This window comes from Bidens hawaiensis, unplaced genomic scaffold (assembly GCF_021521415.1).
Source record: "Bidens hawaiensis isolate Kalapana, Puna unplaced genomic scaffold, B.hawaiensis_p1.1 tig00010467_1, whole genome shotgun sequence".
Lineage (NCBI taxonomy): Eukaryota > Viridiplantae > Streptophyta > Magnoliopsida > Asterales > Asteraceae > Bidens > Bidens hawaiensis.
In genome coordinates this window covers 1-14,971 of record NW_027491799.1, presented here as the reverse complement: position 1 = coordinate 14,971, position 14,971 = coordinate 1, and the positions used below count along the sequence as shown (strand labels likewise).

The 14,971-nt window shown below is 34.6% G+C and overlaps 2 protein-coding genes across 2 annotated transcripts; one reads left to right on the top strand and one right to left on the bottom strand.

Moving 5' to 3' along the window:
- Window positions 1–5,522: 5,522 nt before the first annotated feature.
- On the top strand, window positions 5,523–6,563 carry LOC143535318 (DNA-directed RNA polymerases II and IV subunit 5A-like). The gene is made up of 4 exons (XM_077029605.1): window positions 5,523–5,733; window positions 5,828–6,007; window positions 6,097–6,210; window positions 6,300–6,563. The coding sequence occupies exons 1-4, from the start codon at window positions 5,536–5,538 to the stop codon at window positions 6,480–6,482; spliced, it is 675 nt and encodes a 224-aa protein (XP_076885720.1). The 5' UTR covers window positions 5,523–5,535; the 3' UTR covers window positions 6,483–6,563.
- Window positions 6,564–9,677: 3,114 nt separating this feature from the next.
- LOC143535317 (uncharacterized) lies at window positions 9,678–10,376 on the bottom strand. The gene has a single exon (XM_077029604.1). It carries the CDS (start codon window positions 10,374–10,376, stop codon window positions 9,678–9,680), a length of 699 nt encoding a protein of 232 aa, XP_076885719.1.
- Between the last annotated feature and the right edge of the window lie 4,595 nt (window positions 10,377–14,971).

Below are 14,971 nucleotides of genomic sequence, written 5' to 3'. Positions count from 1 at the left end.
TATTTTTCAAATTAATAATAACATAAAATAATTGATTACCAAACTGAAACTTCCTAGTTACCATATAAAAATAATTAAGATGTTTACCATTATACCCTTATATTTAATTAAATAAGAAAAAGAAAAGAAAAAAGTTGATTGGTTCAAAGGATTTCTCCAACTTCTCACTCTAATATGATTTCTCCATTGAACTCACTCATCCCCATATATATATACATATATATATATATACATATATATATATATACATATATATATATATATATATATATATATATATATATATATTAGCAAAGGTAGATGCCAGCTAAATAAACAAGCATTACTTAAATACACTTGGATCAATCAAACCCCTAAATACATCCATAATAGCTCAAGGCTGATGGCTATTAAATTTCTTAAATACGATTCTAAATGTAACATACTCTTAAATCACAAAGAATAATCAATTACCAGAGTGCTTGTAGGAGTTGAGGTTGTATAGATTATTGGGCTCTTTGCTGAACTGAACGCTCTGAGTGCCATTACCGAACTCCTTCACAAGGAATGAGTTGTTCTTCTTCACGATCTCCCAAACTAGCTGCCCTGGTACGGTAGTCATCTCTCCGATTAAGCCTGCGAGGTTAGATGAATGAGACGCAATTGGATTTGAATTGAGATCGCTCACCGGCTTAGGGTTTTGCTACCGTTTGTTGTGAGAGAGATATGGCGATGGTGGAATAATGTACTTTGATTTTATATGTGTGGAAAACCTAAGACCAGCTGGATCTGGATTGGGCTTAAGTATATGTTAATGCCTGGCCCAATCGGATTTTGGACTTTCAATTGAGCTACAAATCTACAATCGGGCCCACGGTTGCAAATGAGCCGAGTTACTTGCGAACGACTTAAGATTGACTTGTAAAAATACTCGATCGATATTAAATAAGCCCGAGCCTAAAAGTCGGCTCGTTTGTTAAACGAGCCCGTGCACGTGCTTCATTAATCAAATTCGAACCGGTTCGCGAGCCTAAACAAGCATGTCATTTATATAATTTTAATAACGTATATACATACATACACATATATATATATATATATGTAATAATTAATAAATTAAAAAAAGATAAATAATATATACTGCGTTATATTATTTGTCGATTCCAAGTATGGTGAACAAAAGTTAACGAGCTTGGAGTGAAGATTTAGAAATGAGAGATTGGACGTGCACACATCACGAGGCATTAAAGAGAAGAAAACAAAGTTTTTTGTGATTTTACATCTTCGCGCAACGCGAAGATGAAGCGCATGGTAACTTCGCGCGACGCGAATCGACCTAAAACCGAAAAAATCTAGGTTTTGCCTTATATAAACCCATTAATCTCACCATTCAGCATATCACGACTTCCATTGGCAAAAGAGGCTGCTTATGGCGATTTTCCACCATTCCAAGGCTTCTGGTTCATCTCGGGTTTGCATGTTCATCAGGATAAGTCATTTAATCGATATGTCGATGCTCGGCTAAGTCCCGTGTTCATTATAGGTTAGGGTTTGTGTATTTTAAACTTCTGACCAGATTCATATGCTTAATGTTTAAGAACTTAATTGAGTTATTGCTTATATCTTATTTAATTATTGCTTGATTATTTAAACAATTTGTGTTTTTGGATTATTAGTTAATATATCACTTGTTTGGTTTTGTTCATCAACACTTAGGGTTAGGCTCTTATGTCATTGGACTATTGATCATCAAATATGTTCTTTAATTGGTTTTCACAAAACATAAATTGGTAATTAAGCAGATCGAGTTCAGTTGTGTCATCAATTCGGTTAGGGTATCGTTTACCATCACAATCAAACTACTGGGTCTGTTTATTACATCACCCGAACATAGAATGAATGTTTTTATTAATAGTATTTACAAATCTTTTAAAGTAATCATTTAGTTAAATCGTTTTCTAAAATACCGTTTGACATTGTCTGTCCGTTTTAGTTATTAATTAATTTAGTAATATTAAATTAGCACTTTTCTTGAGTTACTGTGGAGACGACCTTACTTACCCGTACTATTATAGGTATTTAAGTCTTAGAAATTGATTGTTTGAGTAGACCGCGATAGCCTACGTCAACCATCACCAACCAAACAACCGAAGTTACATCTGAAAACCCTGTCACCCACCTCCACAACCCCCGCCACCACACCAAACCAACCACCGTCTACCCTAACAAAGACGGAACAACTGATGCGATCCTATTATATTAATAAGTTTATTATTATTACTATGATAGAGCCCGTGTGATACATGGGTTGTTAATAGAATGTTGTGAATCTATACCAATTAAGAAAAAGATAAGACTAATATCAATTCATCCTAGTTGAGTTGGTAAGCCACAAACATTTTAAAAACAAGGTAGTGAGTTCGATTCACACCAATAATATACTTTTCATTTTATCCTTCATGAAGGGAAACTTATAAAAATGGAAACCTGTACACTTGTCAGCCTATGTGGAGGGTCTAATTGAATGACATGTGGAAACATTGTCTTGATTTAATAGTATAGATAGATTTAAGTTTATATTTTACTAGCTTTTAAGCCCGTGTGTTACACGAGATTTGTTAAATAATGAAAATAAATAAGCTACGTTTTTTTGAAAGAAATGAACAAAATTAAAGGTATGAAGAAAATAAAATATATAATACAAATAATAAGAAGTCTATAATCTCAAATTTATAAATCAGAACGAGATGAACCATTACAAGTTTACAATAATATAAAACATTTGTTAAAATTGTTTTGACTCGTTACCCATTGATATATAATGAATGAGATGATAGATTATAAAATTAGAAGAAAATTTATAACCCATTTGTCAAAATTGTTTTGACCCGTGACCCATAGATATGTAGGATAATTAAGATGAGAAATTAAAGAATTATTAAGGAAATTATAACCCTTTTGCCAAAAATTTTGACCCATTGCCCATGGATAGATAGGATAAATGAAATAAAAGATTTTGACCCTAGAGGTGGCAATATGAGTGGGTTGGGTTGGATTTGTGTGATGGATTTTTAAAATAGAGGGTTAGGATGGGTATGGGTCAAGATGGGTAAAGTTAATCCATCTTGACCCAAGTAAAGGCTAAAATGCTAAGGGTTTAAAAACCCCTCCAAAAAATATTCAAAAAATTTAATAAAAAAAAATACTAAATCAAAATATAAATCGAAAACGCAAAAAGTAAAATAACTAAAATCCCCCCCCCCCCCCCCGCGGTCTTCCTTGTTAATTAAAAAAAACTCGGTTTTGTCTCGGTTCAGGTTCGGTTTTTTCAGCTTTTCCGCTTCGATTTTGCTTTTTTTCATTTCAGTCGTTTTCATTACATGTTTGATATCAATGATTTCAGTTTTGATTTCTCGGTTTTTATTCGGTTCTGTGGGTTTTGTTTAAAATAAATTGGATAAAACTGGTTTTAGTCTATTATAACCCATTCTAACCTATAACCAAAAGTCACTAGCATTTTCACAACCTATCTTGACATTCTTGCAAATTTTTTTGATCCATCCTGACCTATCTCAATTTTAAAAGTTATCAAAATTGACCCAAAACAACCCATTTGGGTTTGTTTTGCTACCCTTACGTTTCTACCAATTAGGGTTGTTCACGAGCCGAGCCGAGCCGAACCGAGCGAATGCTTGCTCGTTGCTTGACTCGTTTACAACTGAACCAAACCGAGCGGCTAAAATTCGAACCGAACGAAACACGAAAAGAGCCAAAATCGAACCGATCATTTTTTAATTGAACATCGAGTGATTTCGAGCATTTTTTATTTTTTTTTTCACTTTAAATTTTCAATAAGAAACAAGTTTGAAGACTGCAAATAATTGTGTAAACAAATTAGTAGTTTTCAAACAAACGTATAATAGGTTGTAAATTTTGAGAAGAAAGAAGTTTGAAGTGAGATATAATGAACATGTAAACAAACTTTTAGTATTTTGAAAACTTGAATCGAACTAATAAAACTATAAAATTGACGGAATAGGAAAAATTTAAAAGGGTTTAAAAAATTGTATACTTATATTTTATGTGTGTTGTCTATATATTAATATATTTGTTCATATATAATTATATATAAGATAAATTAAAAATATTCGAGCCGAACCGAACCGAGCAGACCTTTGATCGTTGCTTGGCTCGTTTACAAACCGAACCGAGCAGACTAGCTCATTTACAATCGAGCCAAAAAACGAGCGAGCATATTCCGAACGAGTTCGAACGTTGAACGGTTTGGACGCCCTCCTACCAACGGACATACATATTTCATGAACCAGGTCTCCTAAATGGGCTAATAAAAAAACGGGCTTTCACATCTTCTTTAAACAAACAAACAATAAAAGCCCATAAAATTAAGGGTTCCTTCCTTCCCGTGTTCGCCGGCGATTTTTCTTTCGTTTAGTTCAGTAAACATTAATCGCAAAAGGTTTCAACAACACAACATTCTTTCCTTTGCTTCCTGTTTTTTATTTCAATTTCATCTTTAATAGTAATTTTTCTGCTGATAGGTTAAATTAGTAAGATAATATCTTGATTATAGTTCTGTAAACAAACCGGACATTCTGTGAACTGTTTCGGAACACGCCTAGTGAATTGCCTTCTTCAATTGTGTTTGTGAACGTGTCTGCTCATGTCTGTGTAAAGGTTTTTAGTACTCGGTAATGACTAATGAGTAATGACTTTTCTGATCTTATCATGTTAGATTTAAGCAAAACTATCAACTATAAAGCAAAATGTATGTGAGGATTATGTGTTAATTTATACGTAAAGTTAACATCAGAATATGAATGTTAACAAAACGCCAACCCAAACATGGTAGCCGGATTGAACCGTTGCATTGACCAGTATCGCTTAGCTATTGTTTGTGTTTTTAGTGTTCGTGAACCTTCACTAACAAGAAATTTTGTTCGGTTAGGGGTGCAATTGAACCGAGCCCTAGCTCAACCAGGCTCGAGCTCGGCTCGTTTAGCTTACAAAGAGCTCGAGCTCGGCCCGCGAGTAGTTTTTCAAGCTCGAGCTCGGCTCGTTTACTATTTATTAGTTAATTTTTATATATTTTTAATTTATTTTTATATTTTTTTTGATTAAAATTTAATATATAACATAATATATATGATTTAGTTATTTTGTTAATGTATTAGTTATTATATACATATATATATAAATATATACATGAAAATATATATGTATATATATTATAAAAGTTATACAAATGATAGACTCGTTTGGCTCGTTTAAACTCGGCATTATCGAGCTTTCTATCACACGAAGACCCCGATCTCAAGTAGCTCGCGAGCAGCTCGGCTAATTTGCACCCCTAGCCCTTAGCTGTTTGTGATCCGTTTGGTTGTCTGATAAAAGCTTAGTGGACGAATATGAACAAGGCCTTGTTTGGTTCGGTTCGGTTTGTTTGCAGCCCTACTCTTGAAGATTGTTTTAGTTTTCCTCTTTGTTTACTGTTCTAGAAACTTGTGCAGGTGAAACTAAATTTTTAAAGCTGAGGCAATGTCGGTATCCGATGAAGAAATCACGAGGCTGTATAGAGTCCAGAAAACATGCTTTGAGATGCTGCGAGACCGTGGCTATGAGGTTGAAGACTCGGAGATAAATATGACTAGAAAGGAGTTCATTGACAAGCATAATGGAAGCATTAGAAGGGAAGATCTTACTTTCATGAAGTCCAAACCGGACAAAAGTCATCCGGTATGTCTTAATTTCGTGATTGCTTTTACAAACCCTGATTTTGACCAACTTTGACAAATGTTGACCTAATTTACATGACTTATTTGCATGATAGATCTTTGTTTTCTTTCCTGATGATCTGAAGATTGGTGTGAAGATAATCAAGAATTATGTGATTCGTATGGAAAATGAGAACGTACGAAGAGCAATTGTGGTGGTTCGAATCGGTTTGACTCCTAGTGCCAAAGCATGCCAAAGTGAGATAGCTGGAAGGTTCCGGGTGGAGTCGTTTCAGGTGACTGCTTATTAATATTAATATGCATATCGTATGTTATGTCAACTATTGACATAATATTATTATGATAATATTTTATGTTAATGCAGGAAGCAGAACTGCTACTGAACATAAGATATCATGATCTTGTTCCCGAACATATCTTGCTTACAAATGAGGAAAAGAAAGCTTTGCTGGATAAATACACGGTCAAAGATGCTCAGGTCAGCAATTATTTATCGAGGTTTTGACTTTTATGGTAAATGGTTTACTGACAAAGGTAAAAATTAATTTAAGAATTTGGTTTCTGCAGCTACCTCAGATTTTGCAAACAGATCCGATTGCCAGATATTATGGGTTAAGGAAAGGTCAAGTCGTTAAGATTCTGAGACCGATTGAGACAGGGACTAGTGAGAAAGATAAGGATGACTTTGACTCCAATAAAAGAAACCGTAACGAGGAGATCTGTTATGTTAGTTACAGAATTGTTCGATGAACTCAAATTCTGGTCAGTTAAACCGTGTCATTAGAATTCGTTACAAATTTGTTACAAGTAGGTCTTTTATAACTATATAACAGTTATTTTTAAATTTAAGTTTATAGACTTGACGTATAAAAGCATGGTATACGCTATTTGTGATTTTTATCGGTAGACTAGACGGATTGCGTAACGGGTCAACATGAGAAGTTTTTAAATTTATGAATAATTAGTGCATTATTAAATAATAATAATACAGCTTATATATAAAATGATAAGTTTTATTTATACTTAAAATACTATTGTAAAAGGTTCGTAAGCTTTTGAATACATTTTAACTGTCGTCTGACCTGCCTAGCCCCTTTTTTGACATTCTTTTTTTTTAAGTTTAGCTAGGCTTGTAAAAGAACAGGATGGACACGAACGGTACATGTTCATGTTTGTTCATTAAGAAAGTGAGTGTGCTCGTTTACTAATAGTATAAATAAACAGCTCACGAATATAGACCAATGAATCTAAATGAATTTGGATGAATACAATCGAGCAAACACTAACTAAAAATTAAACATGAACATTAATATGTAAAATTAACTGAATATATGAACGAACATATACAAACTTAATATATATATAAACAGATGAACGAAATATGTTTTTGCTTGTTTAACTTAATGAATGCAGAATTTTGTTCATGTTCATTCATTTCTGTCGAACGGTTAACTGTACATTCGGTTCGTTTACATATCTCATTTGAGCTATTCTAGATATTTTTTAAATAAACCCAAGTAAATGAGGCATAATAAGATAAAACATAGCCCGAAGTATTGGAGATGTGAATATTGTGTATATTCGGGGATCCAACCACCGAGTGTGCAAACTCATGACCAAACTGAACCAGAACCGGTATGTTATGTCCGGCCATTAGTCGGTTTGACGGTTTGGTGTTGGTCGGTCTGGAACCAGTTTCTGATTCTAGTCTGATTGAGTTGTGTGCCCTTAAATGAACCTTTTGGGTTAGGATGGCATTGTACAGTTAAACTAACATTATAATGTATGAAAATGACAATGGAAGAGGATAGTAGCCTAACCATGTGGGTTGATTAGATATAGGAGTCCTACATACCTTACTGTGGTCCATGGCTCATGGGTTGTGGGCCTTTCTTAATAACCATTAACTAGACATTACGGCTTACATGACATCATGACTCATGCTTCCCACTCCACACATCATTCCTTCACTTACTCTTGCTTTTAATGGACCAACCCATCAAGTTCAATGATGGATAATAATACTATCTAGTTCAAATGGTTTTTAAAGTACCCAAAAAAGTTACATTTTTCAAACTAGTTGTTTGTATATGTTATGTATAGGTTGTTTTTGCTAGACGGGTGTTTAGTATTTGAACTGTACTCGAAGAACCTAAATTTTGAACCGGATAGAATGCAACTTTTGGACTTTCATATAGGGTTAGACGGTTAGTTCCTAGTAAGTAGTAACTCATCGCGCATCAAGACTCTTTTAAGTCGCGATTGTTGTGCTTCACAAGTCATGAATCGTCTCTATTACTTAACGTCTCGAATAGTATGATGTTGTACAGTCGAACTACATTGCTTATATTTTATATATATTTATAGGATAGATTTTTGTTATTAAAAGATTTTGTATAGAAGTTATTAATATTAGAAACAGGTATATGCACAAAATTTAGATACTTGATAAAAATTCTTGTTTAAGTTAACTTAAGTCAGGTTTCAGGCCATTTATTATGGCAGTATATGTGAAATAACAGAAAGTTAATTCTTCTATGATATTTGCCCTATTAATAATACAATAAACTCATTTAATAAAAAAATAATGATAGAAAATATTCCTAAATCTTTCAACTCCTCACCTTGGGTTCTTCACTAGCAACCCACCATCGGCTTAGTCTTCTTCTCAAGCAACCCCCACCAGCGACTCACACTCACCGTCGTTCTCTTTCTCTCAATGATCCCTTTTACGGTAGTGGGAAAACATATTGAAGAGCCGACTAAGGAATCGACACCTCCTGGATATTTAGGGTTTATGGTCCGGTTTTAAAGGTTTCTTATATGAAGAAGATGCCTAATTTTTATTACCCTTTTTTAAAAAAAAAATCAATTATGGTCATCTTTCATTTGAGATTTTTGTCAAAATCGATTATGCCCAAGTGTTGTAACGGTGGCTTTCTAACACTTACAACCGGTTGGATCATAATTCATAACAATTGTACAGTATTTGCTGGCTTTTTAACAATTCCAACATAGTTTTTATATATTTTTGAATTTTTCCAACGTCGGGATATAAGAATAGAGCGTAGGAAAAAAAACAATATTCCGGATATAACTGACAACGTGGGTCCAAGTTTCCAAGCTGCTACGCCTACGTAGATTTTCTTCATATTTTTTATTAATACGTCCGATTTGTTAGATATTTAAATGAATTTTAAGAATGACACTCTTTATATTCATTTATCACGTTAAATCAATAAATTAGGCGTTATAACAATATAGCTTATAATGTTTAATCAACATACAACAATAAATCTTTCAAGGTGCAATTTTCAACGTCTGTGTCGGAGCAGTTTTACCCGATTGAGGCTTCTGCCAATGTGCACCAGCGATGAACCCATAAATTTTTTTCAATGGACGATGAAAAGGGGCCTAACACAAATTGAAGGACACGATCGAGTTTTTTACACACAAATAACACTAAAAAAAACATTAACTAGGTGGCCGCCCACCCTCTCTAAAGGCTGGGCCCGCCACTACTAAAGGGGCCTTCGAGCCAGACCTAATTGTCAAATAACTGGGACCGTTGACATCCCATTACAAATAAACAAAACAAGTGAAACACATTGTCATTTACACTCCTTGTTTTAACTATAATAAAAATAGTTACACATTTAGTTTTAAGCAATAAATCAAAACAAGAAAAATGGTTATTACAGATTAACAGATCCAAGCTAGATAAACAATAAACATTAAACACTTGCACCATTAATATTAATTTCTTGATCATCAAAAATCGACAATTGAACGTCAAATCTCGGACTTATATTACATCCAGGGAGTTAAAACTTAAATTCTTAAAACCTTAATCATAATATAATAGATTAATGCATCTGATTTCATATAATCTACTCAAGTATTTCTATAACTTAGAACATTAATTAATTAAACTACCCCTAGCTTTTAATTAAAACTCGAACCTGGAGTGAAGATCGAAAGATCAGGCCACCCACTCTCACCCCCATTCCAACAGCTCGACTCACCTCTTTCACTTCCATCATTATGATTATTATTATTATTATTATTATTATTATTGTTATCATTCAACTTCAAGAAATTGCTTCGAAAATCATCCGCAATCGGATTCCGAATCAACATATCTTCATCAGATTTAGTCACAAGATTGAAATTCAAGCCTTCCATTAACAAATTACCAAACGGTCCCATCGGGTACCCACCAGGCTCCACCTGATTATTATTATTATTATTATTATTATTATTATTATTATTAGTGCTACCGTTACCACCTACGTGGTAACCAGGTTCCGGTTCTGCTTTCGTTTCCGGAAGCAGATGCGGAACCTGAGCTGGCGGCGGTACCGTGACGGCAGACGCTCGTTTGGTTGAGGTGGAACCGGACGCGCGTTTGCCGATTTTGCGAGTACCGCCGCCGATGGGGATGTTGCGGAGAGTGCCGCCTTTGGTCCAGTACCGGCGGCAGTTTTTGCAGAAATGGCGAGGCTGCGAGAGGTTGTAGTTGTTGTAGTAACAAAACTTGGTGTTGCCGGAGTCGCATCTGGGGCATTTAAGGTGCTCGTGCTCTGGGAACTTAGGGTTTGTATCCACTGGTGGCGATGAGAAGGTTGATGTGTCTCGATGCATCTGGTTTTTGTGTTGAGTCTCGGAATTGAATATTGAAGAGTTCGGAGTTTTTGATGGAAGATATTTGCAGAGGGAGGTCCGCGTGAAAACGACGAGCACCACACGACACCACTCAACAGATGACTAATTGACTACTGCTTCCAGTCGCTTTCCAAATGGAATTTGGTAAGTGCGATGAAACGAGGGAAGATGTGACATAGTGGTCAATATTTCTTAACATTTTATCTTCTTTCTATTAGTATATGGCTTATTATTATATGGTGAAATTGACCTCTTTAGAGTTGGGTTTGTTGCGTGACACTAAGGTGCTTTTTGTTTTTGCAGACATAAACTGTCTGTAAGCTGATTTCATCTGTTTTTATGTCTGCAGCTAAAGATGTGGTCTGAAGCTCTGTAAGCTGAAAAAATAAGACTGTTTGTTTTTATAAGTTGATACTGTCTGCATAAACTGAAAATATGTAAATTATCAAACTTATCTCACTGGATAGAAGTTATTTAACGTTCAAGTTACATAAAATTATAATATTAAAAACAAGTTTAAAAAACACATAACATAAAATAAACTCAAAGCACATTGTTTTGCATTAATTGTTGTGCTATTTGATCTCGAACAATGCTATGTGAAGGTCAAGATGAGGCAACGGGCGTGTTTTTAATGACATTGCCCTCGGGTGACCCTGCGCCAAATTAATATGGACTATAATTTATACTTTTCACACTAAAATATAACACAATACTAAAAACATAAAGAAATATACACCTTCTTAAAATCTTCCCATTCCTGAGGCGTTAAAGTGAACATGTTTGTTTCTGGGTTGTAAAGATTTCCAGTCTTGTTTCGCAAATAACACCATCCTACATATTTTGATTTCATGGTATCAAAAGCATTTCTAATTTGCTTTTGACTCAAATCCATGTGAAATTGTTCATTGAGTTTCTTTCCTAATATAACCCAAGACTCTCTGCGCAAGCTTTGTCCATTTCTACATACCCGCCCAATTTCTTCAAGACATGTTTCTAATAAACATTTAATTGCGTCATCCGTCCATTGTTGTCGACCATCATTAGTTTCCATCTACAATTATATATATTCTTAACAATCATTTGTTCACAATACTCAAATAGCACAACAAAAACAATCATGGGTTCACAATACTCAAATACCATAACAAAAACAAATGGCTTAACAAAAACAAATCAAAGGTGGTTTGGGTCAAATACCATAAACCGACACACTCTTTTTTCTTAAAATGTATTTTCCTAAAGACGAAAGTTTATGGACCAAAATAAAAGAAATCATTATATATGTTGACTTCTCTGAAAACTACTACCAATCTTGCCATATATCTCTGAAAACTACTACCAATTTCATAAATCTTCAACAACTCTCAAACAAAAACAACCAGACAATCAAACTCTAAAATACACACTTATAGCACATCTGGTACACTAGAATCTATCTACTGATTACAACAATCATAAAGACTAAAACTGGAAAACAAACGGATTCAAGAATCAAAACCCTAAATTAACAGAAGATGAACAAATTTGATGTTTGAGAGAGAAACTGAACGGATTGTATGAATCACGATAAAACTTCTCGACTCTTTCAATTTATATAAGCAGACCAAATCAGCCCAAAACACAACCACCAGAACGAGGTGGTCGAACGGCGGTGGTCGAACGGTTTAATGATGAAGCAGCGGGGGGTCGACGGAGGTGGTCGAACGGTGGTTATGGCGGCGGTATGGCGACCGAACCAAGGCAGGAGGCGGTATGGCGGTGGTTATGGCGACCGGAACCAAGGGAGAGAGGAAGAGAAGGAGTGTACCTGGAGGAGCAGAGGCGGTGGCGATGGCTGCCCGGCGAGTGGAGGAGCGACGGAGGCGGTGGCTAGGGTTGGAAGGGCTGGACGACCGGTTGTGGAGGATGAAGACGTTTGAAGCATGTTTCAATAGCTTTTGTTTTAAGAAGTTATAAGCTGTTTGCAGATCTTATTCTTTTAAAAAAACAAACTGTCTTCACAGCTGATTGTCTGCGCGCCTGCAGACATTACTCTCCTGAAGATGTTTGAAGCAAAAACAATTGCTTCAATTAATGGTCAAGGCATGCCCACTCTACGATCATCAAAGCAATCAAATTGGTTCAATAGTAACATATAATCTAGTGTAAACAATTTAGTTAATTTAGTGATTTAAGCCGTTAGTTTAATTAGTTATCTTGATTATGTTATCAAAATAAAAACTGATAAATGTCTAGTATTAGTTGCACACATAACACTCGTGTCTATGCGAGTTTGTCAATTATCGTTTTATAAATTTTAAAATAGTTTGTGCAATTCAACACATGCCACACACCTTTTGATCAGCTACTAAAGCTAAATAATTATCTACCATGAAACAAGAATCCTTAACAACAATGTGGAAAAACTTTAAAACAGAATTTTAAAGATTTAAATTTAGTTTTGAGCAAACGCTTATTACTAAAAAAATGTCACTAAATTTACCATACATTTTTCTGAAATGATTCTTGATTGTCACTACACGATCATAGGGTCAATATCACAATAATATGGGCCGTATCATGACAATACGAACCGTATTGATGATGGGACGATATGGACCATTACGTATTGTATTGACAGTGGAACGATATAGACCGTATCACAACGGTATGAATTGTTTCATTTAATCTATTAAGCTGATATGACGGAGATTGTCGTGTCATCCATAGCATCACTTGACAAAGGAGCTGATCCCTGATGAAGTGAAGGGTCATATAGTCATATAAAACTACTATTCGTCTATTATTTTGAAATTAAATAACATTTTTTTAATGGGTAAGCCGCCAAAGCAAGGAGCCGTCAATCGGCAGTGGCTTAAACATCGCGTGGGAACAAAGCGTTATAATAAACTGATGGCTGCAGACAAACATGCATCCTGGCCGTTCATTTGCTGGTCAAGAGTAACGTGAAGGTGAAGTCAAAGCACGACGTGGCAGACCCCCAGGCTTTACTCACAACTCCTTTTCATCATTCACACTTGTGGGAATTTTGGACCACTTCTTAATTTCCCTAAATTATTATTAAAAATTTATTCTTCCTGTTTCAAAAACCGAAAATCAACTTGACAAAAAGCCTTTTTTTCTTTTTCTTTTTCTTTTTTTAATGTGGTTTGGTGGTAGTCTTTAATGGGGATTCAGGTTCGGTACTCAATGAAAGAAGACCGGGATTTTTGTGATCTTCCGTTCGATTCTAAGAATGTTCGGGTTTTATCACCCTAGTAGATTTTCGGACAGGTAGGTTTTTTCTAGAACTGGAGATAACTTGGAAACACTTATGAACTACGTACGGCTGAGTTGGGCCAGCTAGCGGTAGTTTTACCACTGGGTTACCCCGTACGGGGTACGTAAACAATTCTCTGTTTGTTGAAAGTTCAAAAAAGAAACTTGACATAAGCAAAATCCGATTCCAATAGGGTTTCACTCGATTATTATTAAAAATATATTCTTTAGCTCAACTTGTATTGGAATGAAGGACAGATTTGGGCCGGAGACCGCACGGTCTCAAATTTGAATCCAATCCCAATAAGGGTTTCTCGAAACTGGAGATGACGGGCCTTGGCCCAACATTGTCTGTAATTGTGGGCGTATAGGATCTTCTGTTGCCATTGGGTTTACCCCGGATAGCCGAGTTTTATTCGTTGATCGTTAAAAAAATCGACCAAATCAAATATTATAATAGGTTTAGACTCCTTAGTCGTTCATATGAGATTAGATTACAAAATGATTGAAACACAATTGAACTGAATTCATAAATTATCAACAAAGTTTTACGATCTCAATAAAATAATTTAATAAATATTAAATGAATTATTTTCTAGTTGAGTACGAGTTTGAAAAAGTATTAATGAACAAAGATCCAGATTTAGAATTAGAGTTTGAAAAAAACCAAAATAACATAATTTGATAATTTGAGCTCAAATTTAAACGAGTTAAAGGTTAAGACGATTTATTTACATTACTATTCTAGTCAAATGAGTAGTAAAACCAAACTTACCCAATTTTGAACCGGTTTGAACGGTTTATATAAAAACTAGTTTTAGAGTCCGTGTCACACACGGGATAATTCAAATTATAAAATTATAAGTTAAAAAATAATTACATGGCGTATATGAAAAAAAATGTATTACATCTATACTTGTATCGATACAATGTGTACATAAATTGATTTTATTTACATCACAAAATGATATTTTTAAATGAACTTAATAAAAAAAATGCCCCCTGTAAAAACATACCAAGGAATGCTTCTTTTTATTGAAAAATTTATTCTCGGTGCCATATATGTATAATTGAAAGACTTTTGGTTATGAACCAATTTCGGAAATAAAGCTTCTCATACGATAATAGTTCTAACCACTCAGCCTAAATACAAAAGAAGCGTTACCTTTATTGATATATTTATCAATTTACCACAATCAAAGGAAAGTAGAACATTAAATTGTAACAATGGATGTTCTTCAAGAGCTACGTTTTTCTAAACTACACCATTAAAAAGATTTTGATAAGTTCCAGAGGGCTTCTCGACTTTATTT

What these genes read in the sequence shown, in the direction of transcription:
- LOC143535318 (XM_077029605.1), top strand. Translation starts at nt 5,536, where the DNA reads ATGTCGGTATCCGATGAAGAAATCACGAGGCTGTATAGAGTCCAGAAA. An exon ending in AACCGGACAAAAGTCATCCG is followed by an intron (nt 5,734 to 5,827) that starts GTATGTCTTAAT and finishes TTTGCATGATAG; the next exon opens with ATCTTTGTTTTCTTTCCTGA. An exon ending in TCCGGGTGGAGTCGTTTCAG is followed by an intron (nt 6,008 to 6,096) that starts GTGACTGCTTAT and finishes ATGTTAATGCAG; the next exon opens with GAAGCAGAACTGCTACTGAA.
- LOC143535317 (XM_077029604.1), bottom strand. Translation starts at nt 10,376, where the DNA reads ATGCATCGAGACACATCAACCTTCTCATCGCCACCAGTGGATACAAAC.